General features: G+C 38.3%; 1 protein-coding gene across 1 annotated transcript in view; it reads right to left on the bottom strand.

The window, feature by feature from the left end:
- Positions 1-20,164, bottom strand: part of CMTM7 (CKLF like MARVEL transmembrane domain containing 7) — a 34,404-nt gene that overhangs the window by 4,437 nt on the left and 9,803 nt on the right. Inside the window, exons 2-4 of the mRNA XM_075212386.1 lie at positions 6,760-6,933; positions 4,332-4,430; positions 899-980 (exon numbers count right to left, since the gene is read on the bottom strand). Coding sequence (XP_075068487.1) covers positions 899-980; positions 4,332-4,430; positions 6,760-6,933 — 355 coding nt within the window. The remainder of the gene's footprint in view (positions 1-898; positions 981-4,331; positions 4,431-6,759; positions 6,934-20,164) is intronic.

Below are 20,164 nucleotides of genomic sequence, written 5' to 3'. Positions count from 1 at the left end.
GTATTCTGTGTTGCTGGCGTGTTCTGCTTGTCAGCCACGGAGACAATTATTCTTCGAACAGCAGTTTTTGAGAGACTATAACCAAGGATTTCTAATTATTCTATGAGCTTCACCCATTTCAAATCAGTGGCCAATCAGAAACAAAGCCGCTTGGATTTGAATACGGTTGGAACTGTGCTCAAGTTTCTTGCGCTTTATTAAACCGCAACTTGAATATAAATTGCTTTCAGATTTGAATCAGGCCCCATATGATTTATTAAAAAACAACAAATACTGCACTGTAATGATTATAATTCAATATTGATTATTGCTACAACACACATCTTAACAAAAGCACACATGATAAACTGTGCTATCACATTGACCCTTCCAACATTTGCACTCATTATCCCATCTCGCCTTGAAACTGTACAAAAGTTATACAAAACTGGAAGCTAATAGCAGCTTCTGTAAGGTCTTGTTCACTTCAACATTGTTGTGTGGCAGAGGGAAGACACAAGGTTCTTAAGCAATATTTTTTTTTTAGAAACACTGGAAGGGCTTTCGATGTTTTAAGATATGTTTTTCTATTATTTACGGATCTAATTTCTCTATACATTAACTGTTAAAAAAAAATTGCATAAAAAATCTGTACTTCTACTCTTCAGAATGCCTCTGGGTGAACCAGTTGATGGGGAAAATGTGCTCTAAAAGTTCAAAACCATAAGAACACCCCCCCCCCCTTCCCTCCACAATGATGAGGAGTTATGGCTATTTCTGAATTTAAATGTTCTCAAATGGTTCTGGTATTAGTTGAGGAATTAACAGGATTCTACCTTTAAAGGAACACCTTTTCCAATAGGTATCTCAATAGCTACATTTGAAGGTACCCTTATATTGCACTCTTACCATAACTTACCACTAGATTGGGCTACAAACGATACTTTATAGGATAGCACCATGCCCACAACACAGAGCACTGTAGTTATGAATCCGAAGATCTGAAAATTAAAATACACAGCAAATTCTTAAGGGAATAACTCAAAACTTGTAAAGTTAAAATGTATTAAACTTTTATAAAGAAATTTGAAATACATTTTGACACATGGCACTGATTTTGTTCAGCATGCAACACGATATATCAATTTTCCCCTTTTCATTCTCTCCACAGGTATTCGGACTCATAGAGTAGAAAGCTTAGCTGAAAAAGAACAACTTATTTGGCTTGAAAAGTAAATAATATTTACAGTTTATTATTTATGTTTAAGTGAATAATTAGTTTTCCATTAAAGAATCAAAAAGAGGTGGTGTAATACTACTAACCACAGTTAACAATTTCAAGAGGCAATTGTATGAATTAAATGTGATTATTACTTGTTTGTACTGTGGCTTTTCCTATCTCCCAGGATGCCATATGTGAAGCAACCCCCTGTAGATGCACCAACAAGTGCCTCTCACTTACATAATTGTATGCGCATTTTTAAAACAATAATAATCTAACACATAATGTGTTCCTGTTATGGGTAAAAGTTTTTCTTCCAAAAAGTGACAGCCACGATCTTGCTGGGTGCCTACCAGATATTCATGAAGTGATATTATAATCCTATTATTTATAGGGGGGTATTCAATTGTTAGCGTTAACGGGAAAAAATGAGCGCTCAAAAAATATTACCGTTTATACGGTAATATTGCGCGAGAAAAGCGTTAACACGGTAGTTGACTTGCGAAATTTCAGCTCGCCGCCCAGGCGAGCTGAAATTGAGCGAGTAATTACCGTATTAACGCTAAGATTTTTTGAGCGCTCGTTTTTCCCCGTTAACGCTAACAATTGAATACCCCCCTTAGAGTACCAAAATATTCTTCAGAACTGTACAATCATGGAGACATACTGAACACATCATAAAATAATACAGTAACATTCAACTAACAAAAATGGAATGAGGGCCCTTATAGCTAAAAATTAAACTGGATGTAGGGATTGAAACAGTCCTTACGTTGGACAATGGACAATTCACTTATACATTCAGAGGGTATGGATTGGCCACCCAGCTAGTTTCCGTGCTAGAGGAAAAATAATGTGCACCAAACTAAGGGAATAGATTCCAGAATATTTGATAAGTCATAAAGCGGTATTTTCAGAGAAAGGCTTAATCCTTTGAAGTTATTGAACACTGGGAAATGAAGTGTATTACATGGAAAATGTTTTTAAGATGGGAGGTGGTAATAAAGGAGTATGATAGAAGCAGGACGTTACCAGATCTTAGAGTGTAACTGGGGAGGTACATGGAGCCTAGAAATGAAATGTAGGAAACTACAGTATTGTCAAAAAATGTAATTATAAATTTAATTTCGCAAGAAACAAGCATCTACTAACAGTAACTGACATTAAGTTGCAGCATTAATAACACCATTAGGAAGGACAGTCTAACAACCAATTCCATAGATTTAAGATATACCAGTTCATGTAATGGAAAACCACACAATTCCAATAATTAAGACTGGAAATGATGTGTATGCATAAAGTTTTAGTAATGCCATTGGTAAAGTAATAGCTGATGCAGACGGTATTTTAAAAGTGGAGGCAACATGATTTTGCAGTGAAGAATGTGGAAAATGAAGAGCAAAATAGGGCATGACCCCAATAAAACAGGAGATGATGAGAGTGATGGTAGAATGGATTCCACATATAGGAATTTCAATTATTATGATATCAAGGTACAAGACTATCCGCATCCAAAGATTAACCATCAACTCAAAAAGGAATTCTCCTATATTGCAATACAAATACTGTCCTGCCCAGGGCCATCAGGTGGGTATGGGGGGTACTATAATATGGGGCCCGGGCTCAGGAGAAGGCCCGGGCCCGTAATGCACAGATCCCACAATTTTTTTTTGATACACTATATTTTTAGTTTTTTTTTTACACCTGGTGGTCCAGTGAGAATGAGGTGCAGGCAGCATATGCGGTCCGTGTGGACAGAGGGAGACGCGTGTGTGTGTGTACAGCATGTGGGCAGAGGCGGATGGACATGTGTGTGTAAAGCATGTGGGCAGAGGGGGACATGAATGGCTATTTGTGTTAGTGTAGTGCCCGTCAGAACAACATAGGCTAATTTTACACATTATTTAAAGTGAAAATCAACACGGACATAACTGTTAAATGGACACTTAATCTGTAATAAAAGTCAGATTATTTAGATAAATATATGTTTGTGATTATTATTAGAAGTGTGTCAGGTGTGTACCAGACCAGAAGATATTTGGGATAGTTGTAATAGTAGGGGAAATATATAGACGTGCCAAATTTCCTGTTAATAATCTGAGTGAAGGACTCTGCAGTCATCCTCCTTATCTGTTATTAGCCATTTCAGAGAAAACAATAGCTTGTACTGTGCTGCACAGAAAATGTAAATACAATGTGAAATATGGCAAGTTCTGTTAAGGTATGATCATTTTACGCAAATATTAGTAGCTCTTTTATATAAAGAACTTGCATTGTTAGGCTTGTGATCTTTTGCAATTAGATTCCTCTTGAAATCAGCTACCTGACGCGATCACTTCATTCTGACTGGAGTGGATCACAAGTAGAATTTTATTTTTTTGATGTCCTCAACTAGCTCACATGGTCTTCAACTCTTAAGTGTATACAGAAATCCAAAACATGTGTAAAGTAATGCTTTCAATATACCACCATTTAATATTGCCATTCACACAATATTTGAGAGTTTATTGAAATTGACATTTAATCCCTTTCTGACTGTTCATTGCTTTTCTATATTGTCACTGTGCAGCTATTGCCGTTAGATAATCAGGGCCTGATTATCGAATAGGCTGAAGTCTAGGGTTCTGGACTTTAGGGTGGGAGGGCTGCAAAAATTGTGGGGTAGAAAATTGTGACAGGGAGAGGTATCAACTGAATTGAACTTTATGTTAAAGCTATAATGCAAGATTTTGCATCCAGTAAAGTGAGAAGATGGTTAAAGAATATGTAAATATTAATATCTTAAACCTTTTTACTCTTTTATCCTATGTGGGACACTGGATATGCTATAGCATGAGGAGTTTGGGCAGTTTTACATTTGCCTTCAAATACATAAGCTATTCACTGGGGTGGGGGGCAGACAGTGGAGGGTGGGGCCTGCCTGTTTCATTTGTACTGGGCCCCACAATTTCTGATGGCAGCCCTGGTCCTGCACCCCCCCCCCCCCCCTTCTCCCAAGCATCACACTTGCATCATCCACCCACAGGCAAAACGATTGGAAGACTGCATGACAGGTACACTTTAAGAGAAAACGTATGTATACTCTCCACTGGATGCAATATTTAGCCTTGTAGCTGAATGTATATCTTACCGATCCAACTACTAATCCGCCAATACCATGACTTTTTACAGCAGCCACAATGGAGCCAATGAAGAGGAGGAGTGTACAGATGGCATAGTGCAACAGTTCCTTAAAAAAAAAAATCAAAAAAAAATCATGAAATTATTATTTTCCCAAAATAACAATGACTTTATTTGATTGAAAGATGTTGTCAGGTACAATGTTTATTTAAGTACACCAGTTCAGCTAGAGTGTGAGCAATATATATATATATATATATATATATATATATATATATATATATATATATATATATATATATATATACACACACACACACACACACACACACACACACATACATACATATACACGTACATACATACATATACACATACATACATACATACATACACACACATCATCATCAGAGAATTCACTCACATCAGTCCCTGCCCCATTGGGGCTATTAAATTATATTACTTTTTTTTTATTTTTCAACTAAAAACATAAATCAAACAGAAAGTTGTAGCATACGGTTAAAAGGAAAACCAAGAACAGTACAACAGTAAATGTGTATAAACAAATAATATGTAGGATTAGAAGACAGGCATGATTTTGTTTTGCTATTGGGGTGGGTTGTGGGAGGTGGATGTAAGGGAATTTGTATTATGTTAAGGGTTATCCACACCCCGGCAACATTCATAAGTATTAAAGGGATACATTGTAGCGAGTTTGCAAATAAGGTTTATTACAGATGGTACTACACCCCGACGGTCTCCTTAACCAGTGCAGAGATTGAACTGGAGGCTGCATTTTCTCTAATCAATGCCCAGCAGTCCTTCTCGGGGAGGTGGGCTGTGTAAAGCTGGGTCTGACTGGTCCATAAAGTGCCTGAGTTGAAGATAATCAGAAAATAGAAGACCAAGATCAAAAAATTTGGTGCACAGATCCCGAAAGAAGAGCAGTACGCACCTGTTCCCGAGTTAATCCAGACCCAAGAGAAAGTATGGTAAAGGCCTGGGGGAAAAATCAGGGTTCTCCCAGAGTGTTAAAATGGTAAGGAATGATGGTGGTATTGATATGTGGAGATTGCAAGTCTTTCAGTAATTCAGATTGGGGAGAGTTAAATAGCATGGACTCCAATTTTGGGACAATAGCAGTCCATGATTTGGATGAGATTAGGGAGACAGATTCTCGGCTACTGGAGAGTTAGCAGGATGCTAAACGAAAACAGGGATAATTTGCTTTCCAGGTCCCCCAGTACTCACACCCTGTACGTCTGCTGATGCTTTAATGGTTGCCAGAAATGGCACTATGAGAAGGGGGGCAGCCTTCCCACATGCAGTCTTTAATGGAGATGGGGTCTGAAGGAGAACCACTGACCAGGAATCTGGCAGAAGGCTGGGATTATAGGGCTTTGGTCTCTCTGGAAGTTTTCTCACAGGTGGCAAAGTGATTAGATTTTGGGAGATAAATTGCCATGATATCCTATCAAAAGCCTTCTCTGCATCTAGGAATAACATAATAGCTAGAGATTTTATAGTGTTGATGATGTGCATCAGGTCAATGGCTCTCCTCTTACTGTCCCTTGCTTGACTTCCTAGGACAAAGCCTAACTGGTCATAATGGAGTGTATTAGCAAGGATTTAGGCGTATAATTTAATGCTGCTATTAAGCAAGGAGATCAGGCGACAGCTAGCGCAATTATAGATATGCTTACCCTCTTTGTGAAATACGATAATCCTAGCCTCCAGGAACGACCTGGACCAAGAGTTACCTTTGAGGATGGAGTTGGAGAGACTGTGGAGACCAGAGTATCAGCACATGTTTTATTGTAGGCAGCCAAGAAGCCATCAGGTTCTGTAGCCCTGACCTATTTCTGGCTTCTAAGTTATAATGTTGGAATGTGATTTTGGAATCGAGCTGCTCAGCTGTTTGAGAAGGTACTCTACGAAGCTTAGTATCAACTATAAATGTATCCATCATCTGCTACTGCCTTTCCTTGGGTGCAATGGCTGGTTACTGTGGAAGATTGTAAAGTTATAGATAGTATTTTGGAATTCCATGATAGTCAGGAGATTGCGGCTGGCTATATAGGCTCATAGTTTGGTGGCCTGTATTTGATAATATATTAGCTAAATGATAATATCTTTGACATATATTTTTCCTACTATTGGGAATTGGAGCACAGTCATACATTTTTTTTACTTTTCTACTTTGATTAATATAGGAGTTTACATAGTTTATTTTGGCAGTAGATTTATCTGAATTGATAACATTTTTATATATATTTAATGAGCACCTAAGGTTATTAGCTTCTTTGATTCTGTTGTACACATGACCGACTTTAAGATTAATCACTTAGCCGTGAAACGAGAGTCCAGTTTGCGGCATAATAGTGGTGGACATATGCGTTTTAACAAGTTACTGTACAAACATATTATGGTTTACCTACCGTTAGTGGCCATGACACACAAGTCAGCATTCTGTAAATTCGGAAGATGTTCACCACATACAAGATGATTATTAATATCATGAAGCAAATTGTAATAACTTCGAAATAGCGGTAAGCACTGTATTCTGGCCAGCCAGTGAACCTCACACAAAGAAAGGCAATCAGCAAACACACCTGTAAGACAAAAAAAAAAAAAAAAAAAAGAAAAAAAAATTACAGCAACATATAAAACTACAAGAATGTATTTTCTTTAGCAAAGTTCAAAATAATAAAGCTGTCCTCAACAGCACTTAAATTTTTTAAACCTATATAGTCCTGTTTTAGAACTAAGGTCTCTTACCCCACTGGTGTTAAAAAGCTGTGCCTGATGTTGGTATTTTAAGTGTGAAACTGCATGTTAAAATAAAACCAGTGCTAATCTATGTGATAACCATTTGCATTCATACTTATCGGTGCCAGAGGTTACAAAACTTTTTTTTGTACGCTGATTGATCCATTTCAGGGTGTTCAAAGCATGTCACCACACTTGAAAAAGACCATCTATGACTACATGAGCACAATATGTATATACCCATTAGCGGTTAAAAAGATTGCATTGATCATTTAGCTGTAGGCAGTGGTAGTGTTTGGACATTGTTTTTTCTCTGGACTTTTCTTCTCTAGACCCAGTTGACTATTAAAGATCAAAATAGAACATAGAAGAAAATAATTTTACTTCCCATTGGATTACAGCAGATAAAGAAAGGAACATTTTTTTTATTTTAGATTTAATAAAAGTAGTAAACAAGAGCTTGATAGCTTTATATTTACACAGTCATTAAAAGTTGGTTTAGGACATGCTCTACCAGAATTATAAATCTGTCCTCACATTTTAAATTTACCCCCTCCCCTCCAATGTAACATGGTTTTGCCAAGGTCCAAAGTTACTCATTATTTTGCTTTACTTTCCTTAATGAATCAGGCCCTGTGTGTGTCTAGGGACACCTTAACATTATAATGGGCCCACTAGAGTGGCAAGGTTGCTATTAGAGGGAAACCAAGTTTCCTCATTACCTACAGCTCTGGGGAGGTGTGTGGGGAGGGGGGGGGCAGGAAAATCACTAAATGAGTAAAATATCTGCTGCGAGAAGCATGAAACAGTTTGGGGTTTTTTGTTACTTTTGCATGCTTTAAAGTATTAAAAATAAAAATGTATTTATCAATGTCACTTTGCTAATATAACGTGAAATAGACTAGTGTACACAAGGCAGATTAAAAAAAATAGATCAAAACTAATACAGTTATGAAGGGGTTAAGATCTACTGAAGAAATGTAGTAAAATGTACAACATAGCACTTAATTACAAGGCAAAAACATAAAAATATAAAACATACTATAATCAAAATATATACTCAGTGGCCATTTTATATCGTCAATAAAATATTTCAGCCAATAAAGTGTTAGCAACAGAAAAACATGCAGACATGATAAAGAGGTTCAGATGTTGCTCAGACCAAACACCAAAAATGTGCTTTAAGTGACTGACTGTATAATGATTGTTAGAGGCAGCTGGTATGGTTTGAGTATTTCAGAAACTGCTAATCTCCTGGAATTTTCATGCATAACAATCTCTAGGGTTTACAGAGAATGGTGTGCAAATCAAAAAACATACAGTTAGTGGCAGTTCTGTGGGCACAAATGCCTTGTTAATGAAAAAGTTCAGAGGAGAATGGTCAGACTTGTTAAAGCTAAAAAGGGGACGACAGTCACTCAAATAACCATGCATTACAACAGTGGTATGCAGAAAAGCAACCCTTCATACACAACAAGTCACACCTTGAAGTAGATGGGCTACAGCAGCAGAAGACCACACCAGGTTCCACCTGTCAGCTGAGAACTGTAAACTGAGGCTATAGTGGGTATAGGCTCACCAAAACTAGACAGCTGAAGATTGAAAAAAAATTGCATGGTCTGACAAAACTCTATTTCTGCGGTGACATGCAGATGGTAGGGTCTGAATTTGGTGTAAACAACGTGAATCCAGGTTAAGGGTGGTGATGGAATTAAGGGGCTTAATATGTGCCAAGAAAACATTCTCACACCATTACAATTGTGCATTGTTTAAATGGCACAACCTACATTGTTGCTGACCATGTGCATCCCTTTATATAAGGCCACAGTGTACCCATGTTTTAATGGCTACTTTCAGCAGGATAACGTGCCACATTAGTCAACAGATCTCAATCCAATAGAATACCTTTGGGATGTGGTGGAACAGAAGATTTGCAACATGAATGTGGCATATGGGAGATGTCAACAATGGGCAGAGTATTTAAGGAATGTTTCCAGCACAGAATCCATGTCATTCAGGTTCTTTTGTTGTTAAAGGACTAACTATGTTCTATCATGGTGCTAGTATCCCAATGTCTCTGTCAATTTCAACTTGTGGGCTAGCAGCAAGAAATAAGTGTCCCCTAGGGGATCATCATCATTTATTTATATAGCGCCACTAATTCCGCAGCGCTGTATAGAGAACTCACTCTCATTAATCCCTGCCCCAATAAAGGTTACAGTCTAAATTCTCTAATACACACACACACAGACAGATTAGGGTAAATTTGACAGCAGCCAATTAACCTACTAGTATATTTTTGGATTGTGGGGAGAAACCAGAGCACCCGGAGGAAAACCACGCAAACACGGGGAGACCATACAGACTCCACACAGATAAGACCATGGTCGGGAATTGAACTCACGACCCCACTCTGGGATCTGACTGGTAATATGACAGAGCTGGTTAAGAGGCGGTAGACTCAATCCCAAGTTCATACATTAATTGCACACCAGTTCCTCCTCTATTTAAGTATAGTGTCGAAGTCAGCAAATTGGATAAAGTCATTTCAATTAAAGTCTAGCAAACTTGGTTGTCTTTGTCTGAAAAGATGCGTACGGTACGCATCGACGTACAAGGGCACGCTACGGCGTGAAAGGGCGTACGCATCCACTACACGTGGCAACAACAGTAATTGGTCTTTTACCATACATTCGCACAAACACGCATACTTATAAAATAGTACACATTAATGATAGTTGCAACACATAGTCAGTTATGTCGAAACATAGTAGTATTTATATGTTATATCAGAGTTACATGCATATTAGTGAAATACACGGAATGGGTTAAAGGAATAACATCATGAGTGGTATCATAATGAACCTTATTACATATCCTACTGTTTGGTTCACTCTGCGAGGGAATAGCAGAGTGCATACGCAAGTTATGAATGATAGGGAATTATGAACTACTTAAGACTAAGGAATCCTGGCGGGAAGAGCAGAGCATACCCCCTGCAGAGATGACCCCCTCCTTTGGATTCCTTAGGATGAACCAGCCAATGATTGACGACCCCTTGGACATTCCTGAGACCCGGACCAATAGATGCAAGCTATACCATCTTCATTGTATTACTGTATTTGATTGTGTATATAAGCAGCAGCTTGTGATCCAGAGTGCAGACATCTTGTCCCCAGACTTCAGGATTGAATGACTGCACTGGATCCAGAGCGCCTGCGATAAGTAACGGCTGTATTTACTATTACTTCGCTTGAGCATATTATTCCACTTATTGCGAATAAATCTTTGTGCTTTGGAAACACAAATCGAGGTTCGACAATCGTTATTGGTTAGCGACAATACGCACATAACAATAGACAACAATTTTACTTTCATCACTAGCCCTGCCCATGACCGCCACCCCCCCCCCCCTCCTCCTCTCTTTTTTTTTTTTTTTTTTAATTCCCTTCCACAAGCTACAACCTGTCTCTTAAAACAGGTCATGCTTACAGATGCTTATGTTCTTGATATGTTTCATTATACATGACACTGCTGTACAATAGTTTACATTCACTCATGTTTCCTCTGTTGTACTGTTTTAATGTCTCTTGTTTGTAACCAACCAAAATAAAGATTTTTTTTTAATGTCATTGCAAGTTTATATTTTTATTTTGGGCGATTGCTCAATTTTGATTATTATACTACACAGTATATCAGTGCTGCTAAGCTCTCAGTTTCACCTAGAATGTGATACTGAGAAATTGTGATAAAGGGTGGCATAGGTTTGGAAGTCTGATAGTGAAAAACCCATGAAAGTCACCAAAGTGGGTGTGCCATTGAGTAGGCAGTAGAACAATGGTGGTACACACTAGTAAACTTAACTGTCACCAAAGTGAGCTGACAAGGTCACTGGGAGGGCAGTTTAGGCAGCCGCATCACCATTAGGGGGAACCCTATTGTAGAATAAGCAGGTGTAATAGAGGTCAGATAATGAGGCAGTAGTGAAGGTTTTAAACACTCTCAGCAAAATCACTTCCAGCAGTGGCATTATTATGGACTAGTTTTGAGATGGAACATATGGGTGGGAACAATGCAATTTTTAGGGGTTAATAATGAAATTGCAGATGTATTATCCAAGTGTAATATTCCAAAATTGCACATCTTCGCTCCGCAGACAGATGTGATCCCTTAACGAAGCACAAACCACATTTGGGGGCACTTGGTTGATGGCTAGACATTCATTTAGTCAACATTCAAAAAGTCGACAACATTAGGTTGACAGCTGAAATGTTGCAAGTATAATAGGGTTAGGGTCAGGAATATTATTGTCGACCTAATTATACTACCAACTAATTATACGGTCTACCTTTGAATTGTCGACCTAATTATACGGTCTACTTTCGAATTGTTGACCTAATAATACGATCTACCTTCAAATTGTCGACCTAATAATACGGTCTACCTTCAAATTGTCGACCTAATACGGTTGTCATTACTGTCGACCTTGTAACTGTCGAACATATGTAACCCACCCATTTTGGGAGTTTGTGACCACAAGAGTGTCAAGCACACTCAGGTCTCTACGGCACAGAACACCGGGACCACCTACTGACACTGGGATACCTGGGTGACTTTCACACAAGCAAACAATTTATGAACCTCAAGACATACTACAAATAGCTATGGAGCAGTTCTTGTAGGATAATAAAGGAAGAATGTGTGTTGACATCTCAGGAGAAATAATGCTGGCAGGTATTTATTTTTGCTTTCAGTCTCTAAAATTGCCAGATGTGATGAAGGACTTTAAAATAAGGAAGCTGTTGGCAGGATGGAAAAGGTGTTGAGTAGGGCTGATTGTACAGTCATGTGGCTGTGTGTCAATACCAGTGAAATTCCTGCATATCTACCTCACATCCAGTTTTCTACTTCTATGAAATCACTGTGGCAGTCAAAATGCATGATTTAAGTAACTCTTAACATTGACTGAGGAAGTGATGTACCTATTATAGTAAAAGAAAAAGAAAGCAACATTTAGTCTAATATTGGTGAAAATGTTTCAAGAAACACTTATTTCCTTAAAACAACAAAGACATGTAATTGCCTAATGAGTGCTGCATATGCTGTTAAGAATGCATAATGCAAAAATCACATGCTTCCTGTGTACAATACCCTTTTATTTAAGCACTCTTAGACATACAGTAATTACTAGCACAGTAAAAGATATGCAGTCATGTGAAATGGAAAGTACACCCTCTTTTAAATCAGTGTCTTTAATTATCAGCACATAATTAATCTAATCCTCCCCAACTCCTAACATTAGATACAACTAATCTAATTTCATTTGACAAATAACCTACTGTATACCATATTATACTTGTCAGAGTTCAATGAAAAATAAACCAATGGGAAGAAGACAACTATAAAAAGTAAGTCCATCCCATGATTCAGTAGAACCACCTTTAGCAAGAATAACTTGCAGTATTAATTTTATGCATGAGTTTATTAGTCTCTAACATTGTATTTTAGAAGTTTTGGCCCACTCCTCCTTACAACACAACTTCAGTTGTATATTTGCTGCTGTACTTAAGTTCATTGGATCATTGCATGAACTAATTTCAGGTAAGCTTCAGTTGTCAGACAGATGGCCTCACATTTTCCTCCAGAATACTGTGGTGTAATCAGGCACCATGATTACCAGCTAATATCGGGTTCTTGTTGTGATATGCTTTGTCTGGTTTTCATCAAGCATGGTGTTCTGCATGAAGACCAAACAAATCTACTCTACTAAAATCTTCTGTTTTCATTGTATAGAATCACAAAGTTTGGAAATGGCCTAACAACCCTTTCCAGACTGACTAGCAGCAACAACTGCTTCTCTGAAGTAGCTGCGGACATCTTATCTTCTTGGCATCGTCCTAACACAAACCTGATTGTTCCAGACCAAACTGCCAAAGGTAACTCTTTTACACAGAGGTGGTAGCACTTCTTGATGATCAAAAAATTAACTTCAAACGACCTTCTTTATTGATATGGTATCAGTAATTGTTAAATAATTAAATATTGACAAATTAAGATCTGCTATGAGCACTTTGTTACTAACTTTATCAACTTTTTTTTGGGGGGGGGGGGATTCACTTAGATGCAAGGTGTCTAAGGAACATCTTGTAGTAGAGAAATCTCCGCTCATTTTTCCTTGCACCCCATTAAGGTGGCAGGAAAAATGAGCAGAGACTCCTACTGTAATTGCTGGCAATGTGCGCAGCGTGATGTCCGCGCCACATCGCTGGCAATTAAATCTCCACCTTAGGATTTGGTGAGGACTGTTGAATACGTCTTGATGTATAAAAACACATGATTGAAAGAGTGTGCATTTTCTTTTTCATGTGATTGTAAAGCTTGGATAGAGATGTTTAAACATCGGTCTTTGTATGTATGCAGAAAGTACAGCTCTTTAAAAAAGTATAACTTGCATATTGATGTTTTACGGAACATTTCTAATACCATTAAAATGTTCTACTACTGTATATTAGACAGGAAGGTCCAATGGGGCAGGGACTGATGTGAATGAGATATGCTCTGTACAGTGCTGCAAAATTGGTGGGATGATGATGCTAAAGCCATGGGAACCTTATAGAAATTTTGGGATTTTAGAAGGAAAGATCATCACCCCAGCATCAGAGTGGTTCCTATAAATCATACAATTCAGTGATATTGATAGATGCAAAATTGTTTTGAAAACATCATTTAAAAACAGATGTAGGAAGATTATTGGGGGATCTCATTCTTATCAAATGTCTCTACAGACCTTTCACCCACATGATGCTTGTGTTCATCAACCAATTCAAGGTCACAGATGGAAGGAATAAGCATTATGTGATCAATGTCAGTACAGTTTGCCTAATGGGTGGGTAGCCCAATCCCTGGTAGATTGGGCTAATGGGGTTGAGTAATGGGCAGTTAGGCCTGTATATGATGCTGTACAATTGTGCTGCATCATACTGGACTAGTTGGGGCTGTATACTTTACTGGTTAATTGGAGATACATTGTATGATCTGGGGCTTGTTATATATTGGTCATTTGAGGAGGAATAAAATGCTGATCCATTACGGTGGTGTAAAACGTTGATCACTTGGGCTGTACAAAACGATGGCTCTTGGTTGCTGTTTATTATGGCTGCAGGTGTTATTAGGAATGATGGTGATGGCAGAATGAATTGGTTAGGGAGTCAAGCAAATTGTTATCATCGTTTCATTTACAAAGCAAGGACATTATGCAGCTCTGTATATTGAGGCGGATAGGACATGACACAAACAAAGGACATACATGTTAAGATGGCCCTACCCAAATAAGGTATGGAGAATACATGATACATAAGGTATTTGCTGATGGGGAAAATGTGCTAATCTTAGGCAGCAGCATTATTAATCTCCATTAATAAAGCGGTCATTGATGACCGTCATTTTTGTGCAGCTTATTGTGGTGTACTATGGTTGGAAAGAGGAGACACAAAACATGAACCAGTCACTGTAGAAATCTTAAAACAATAACCATAACTGTCCATCACCTCAGGGAGCGGCGAGCTGAAATCCAGCTTACTATTACCGTAATAACGGTAATAGTTTTAACGCCGCGGGGATATTCAACAATTGAATATGCCCCTTAGAGTGTCATTATCGGTAGCTTCCCCCGATCATGTACCCATTAGACCAAGTCAATAACTACCATTGCCTCTCTATCCATAAAAAGCAAAAAACTGTAAGACTAAGGGAGAAATTGTTTCACATTAAAATTGCTGTTAAAAGAACATTTATAAATAAAATAGTGTATTTTAAGTGTCCTTCTTCCTTAAAAGTAAATAGTACGTACATTTACTAGAACAGGAATATGGTCAATCAATGCATTATTTATTCATATATCTCTTTGTCCTAATATCCACTAATACATTTTTAGATTTAGATTTTATTAGTATGCATCTCAGAAAATAGGGACTTTATCAGACTACAAATATATTATATTTTGTTTAAATGCGTTTGTAATGGACATATTATTGTATTAAACCATGGACAATTGATTTACGAGTGAATATTTACTTGGCTGTAGTGCAGTGACTGACCAGTTCAGTGAAGTGGGGGCAGTGGCGTCAAAATGCTTATTCTTCCTCTTCTCTAGTTCTTACTGCTCACACTGTCAGCCACTGAACTACAGTCATTGCAGAAAGGCATTCAGGAGACTTGTCAATTACGGCCAACTGACCAGAGCACTTTGGGAGGAGGGCTGAGGTATAATGGAGGCAGGGTGGCAACTTTGTCTCAGCTGCCCTGAGGGTGGTGCCACTGGTGGTTCTCATATTTACTTCATGGGATCATTGGAAGGAGTATGCAAGAATGGAGATGTAGACAGTTAACCATTTGACATGACATTCACCGGGAAACCTCAGAGAAGGAAAATTTATTTTGCATAATAACAAGTTGGCCAGTCACATGGTTCCAGTGATGTGTGATTACACAGTCTTCTTTCTGTACCATGCTCAGCATTTTCAATGTAGTACAATAAATACAGAGCACATGCACCAGAACTATGTATGTAAATGGTGCATATCTGGGACAGGGCAACTTTAAGGCAAGTATGAATATTTTGTTTATATCCTAGAATATGCAGTGAAATTGGTGTTTAAGTATACAGAAGTAGAGGAGCAATAAGAAAAACGAATGGGAAGGAATGGTGAAAAATATGATTAGTAAGCAATACTGGCATTCAAGAACCGAAAGAAAAACTCAGGACGGATTAGGAATAGAAGCTATAGGGTAAGAAGTGGTTTCCTGCACAATGGAGGTAGGTCATGCAGCACAACCAATCAGAGGAGGAGGAGAGGTAGCAGTGCAGTGTGGAGAAGTGAGGGGATTTTTGGTTGCCAAGGCAATTTTCAGGCTGTTTTATCGTTCTTGAAATTAGGGGAAATGTGTGGCCCTTTTGGAGGTTGGAAGGCTGCAAACGTGGCCCTTGATATATATATTGTGCTGCCAATCACTGGATTAGAGGCTAGAAACTGTTCCTGTGGAACGCGAATATTTAACTTCTTCATAACATGAATACTGGTTCAGCCCACATTTACTTTACATGCTGGACACCATAGAGAGCTGCCGCGCATGCGCAACAGCTCCATTTCGCCGGCACTGCACTGAACAGCAGCAGCGGCGCTTTCAAAGAAGCGTCCGCATCGCCGCAGACGCTTCTTTGACAGCGCCACGGCTGCTGTATAGTACAGTGCCTCAATGTAGGGACGCTGTTCTTCGGGGAGCAGAGGGGTTTCTGAAGAACTAGAAACCCCCCCTGCGTGCGCCCCTGGGACATTATAGTTTATCATTAACATTTTCAATGGTGAAGAACACTGGGTTCCTTTTAGCCTGCAAATGTTGCAAACCAATATTACTGCTTTTTATAAATAAATAAAAATAACAAAGTTCAATAATATTTAATTTTACAACAGTTACAGTTGTGAGCCTATCAACTCAAAAGGAATTAGGGACATCACCAAGGCACAGAAGAGGAAAACCTGCTCCATACATTAGCACAATAAATTACCAAGTGCTCAAGTAGGAGAAGGTTACTGCCAAAAACTTAAGACACTTCCTGAATGCAATTAAATACAATATGTCAACTCAAGTTCAGTGTGGTTAAACAAATTGTCAATAGTGTTTATCCACAGCAGCATTGACTGCACTGACAAACACTGACAATTACCGACGGACTCATACATCAGTGAGGACACTATTCCCTTGTAAATTGCTAGGCTGCATTCTCATGAATGTTGGTTCAGGCCACAAAATGGCTGACTCCACAGTCTATAGGCAGCAGTTACACTTTGCCCTCCTAGTAACACTGTGTATATCTCCTGCAGCATATATGCCATGTGTAGCTATAATTGTTTACTGGAAGTACCTGGAATTGCAAGTAAGGTGGCAAGTTCTTCAAAGGCACGTTATTTTGCATATTTCGATTGGAAGAGCCGGGCAGATCAGAAGTGTTCCATTCATGCATCTAGTAATGCACCCACAAGCAAAAACCAGATTATGCTTTTTTGAGATGAGATTGAAGTAAGATTAAAAGGAGTTGAAGCAGATTTAGGAGGGCATTCCCTATTTAGAAGGGGACTGTAGAGCATTTTACGCCCCACAGATCTACTCTTATTCTCATATAGAGATAGGAGTTAAACAGGAGTTGATCTATACTTTCAATGCCTTTTCCAGGTGCACTTTATATGGAAAAACGCGTTTCTGGGCACATTTGGACCTATTAATAAAAACACACAGACAACAGTGACATGTGATCAACACAGTCAAGATTCCCCCTCACTCTCACAACAAAATTAAGACATAAATGAAGCTAAATAAATTATCACTCTTTCCACCATGCACCCTTACAGTCAGTCTGCAATCCCACAAAACATAAGCGCAGATTGATTTTTCAAGGACAGATCCAGAATGTAGGTATGCACATATGAATGCGCCTGGCAGACCTAGAGGAGCATTTGCAGAAGTAGAAAATCTCAGTGCACCCACGTTTTGCACTTTCAAAATGACCTATATTGTGTTTACACGAGGTAAAGAAAAGTAACAAAAATAAGAATAAATGGAGAGCATAGAAAACACCAAAAATGGAGCAGTTGGCAAATTCTTCCCATGTATAAGCCATTATTTTTGAGCATTGTCTTTACCATGAAATAATACTTTATGCCATATGTGTTTATGATGTCAAGTTCTCTAAAAAGTTCATAACTCACTGTAAGGCCAAGGTACTCAGTAGCCCCATGACTTAAGCACGTGGTAGTAGTATCTTATCTACAGAGCAACAGCAATGTAATAGTGGAGACAGAATAAATTAGATAAGAGTCACTCACAGGTGATTGTCCAGAAGTCCAGGAACCAACTAAATGCTGACTGATAGCGATGGACAGACAGAGGGTAACAGCCAGAGGAAACAAACACACTAAGAGGTAAATGGCAGGCAGGTAGAATAGCCGGGTCCAAGCACTGCACTGGGATGGTTCACTAAATGTTTCCATTTGTATGCAGGTTGACATTCAATTGTACCATACAATGCAAAGTAAAGGTGGAATCATAACCTTAAAGAGATGCTGAAAGGTTACAAACATTATTTTAATTATATTTCAAAGAGTGGGTAGGTGTTTCTGACAACGAACTAAATTTCTGAATATATTTTCTAAATTTTAAATTAATATTTTGAGAAAAAATTTAAAGCATTAGAGATGAAATTGAAATGAAACATTGATAAAAATAGAATGAATCAATACATTTATAGCTTTAGCAATAAGGGGGCAGAGTTAATAAGATAACTGGGTCTGAGACTTCCTTGCCTGCAGGTTCTTTTAAATGTAAGGTTTATTTTCCTTTCCATTTGTGTATAAACACTTTATAAGACTGTCAGGATGAGAGCATAAATCCGATATGATGAAATTGAATACTGAATGTCAGGGCCCAAATAAAATATTGCATTGATACATAAATGAACCTGGTTTTTAACTCAGATACATGTTTGACCAAAAGGTTTTTAAAAAGGAAACAATTAGCCCAGTAGGAGGTAATTAGGTTGAGCAACCCAATTTGTGAGGAGACCTGCTTAAGATATGCAGATCACACTATGTACCCCCCCTTCCCCTCTCTTTTTTCTGGCCTTCCCTTCCCCTTTACATTTTTTTTTTCTGTATCCTTTAAATCTGGAAGAAAAAATAAAATACTATTGAAGTTAAAAAGATATGCAGATCACAGAAACCCACTGTTTTTGAGCATGTATTCCACTTTCTAATTGACTTCCTTTCAATAGGTAGTGTAAACACAAAGAATCACTAAATGTAAATGAGAGAGCCATATGCCTAGGTGAGAATCTTGAAGACAAAAGCCACATTTGAAAGCGTATACAGGTATATAGAAATATGGGATTCAAAAGGAAAATGTTTTCATAGCTCATATTTTGGGAAATCTGGGTGCAACTCCATACCAAGGAGCAGAAATCACACCATGGTTGTGAATGACAGGTACTGGCAGTATCCGGGAACAGTTAAAATCAGATGTCTGTAGGAAAGGTATGTCCCATTGTTATAATTTCCTCATGTTTGGTATTTAAATGTGCAGGAGATTATGACCGGTTTATTAAAGGGGGAGTTATGTCTCTGGGATATATTTGAAGAATTACCAAAGGTCAAACTTTTGGAATATTTGTGAGCAAACTATAGTGACACCCAGGGGACATCCCTGCCCCCCTATTAGCATTTAACACTGCCCCTGTGAATGCCGTCCCATTTCATTTTGCTTAAAAGACCTGTGTTTGGAAGGGGCAAATTGTCAGTCTTTTGGGAAATCAAACATTCATTGATAAGCTGTCCATCTTCAAGCCAATTTCACTTGGCTCAGAATATACCACTTCACTGTAAGTTATACTCTGAATCTAATCCTTTTTATTTTAAACTGTTTAGCTTGTGTATGTTATCTCAATCTATGAATTGTTTATTAATTATTTTTTATATCTGAATGCTGTGTGCTTTTATATATAGAATCTATAATTTAATATGTTGCATCCTTGATACTCTTACGAATCCAATAGCCTGTTAAGAAGAATATAGCTCAACCAAGTTAACCCCTTTGAATGCCAGTGTGTGATTTGTTGATACATTTGATTAACGAGCTTAGTGTTTGCTTGCATTTAAATATGTGTAACAGTCTGGAGGTGTGAAGATTTAATCCTTTGTTTGCTGGTGTGGGTGTTGCTAGTCTGTGAGCAGCTAGAAGCCTTGTGTGTCAGTGTGGGACAGTACATTGGGGTCCTATTGCCCGTATTCAATAGGTGATGGCAAACCTGAAGTGTGTGAGCACTGTTTGGGGGCGATTCAGTAGATCTATAACCTGTGTGATAGGTAGAGAGAGACTGCGGGCTAGAATCGTGTGTGACCTCATACAGCAAACACCCCAAAGTTATGGCAGCTGGGAGCGTGTTCGTGACAAAGACCATATTAACCATAAATGCTTGTCTATCACCAATTTGCCTCTGCAATTCCCATTCATATTAATGCTCCTCAC

The sequence above is a fragment of the Mixophyes fleayi genome, chromosome 5 (genome assembly GCF_038048845.1).
Source record: "Mixophyes fleayi isolate aMixFle1 chromosome 5, aMixFle1.hap1, whole genome shotgun sequence".
NCBI classification, from domain to species: Eukaryota; Metazoa; Chordata; class Amphibia; order Anura; family Limnodynastidae; genus Mixophyes; species Mixophyes fleayi.
Note: the sequence above shows the minus strand (reverse complement) of the source record. Positions and strands in the feature narration are given on the sequence as shown.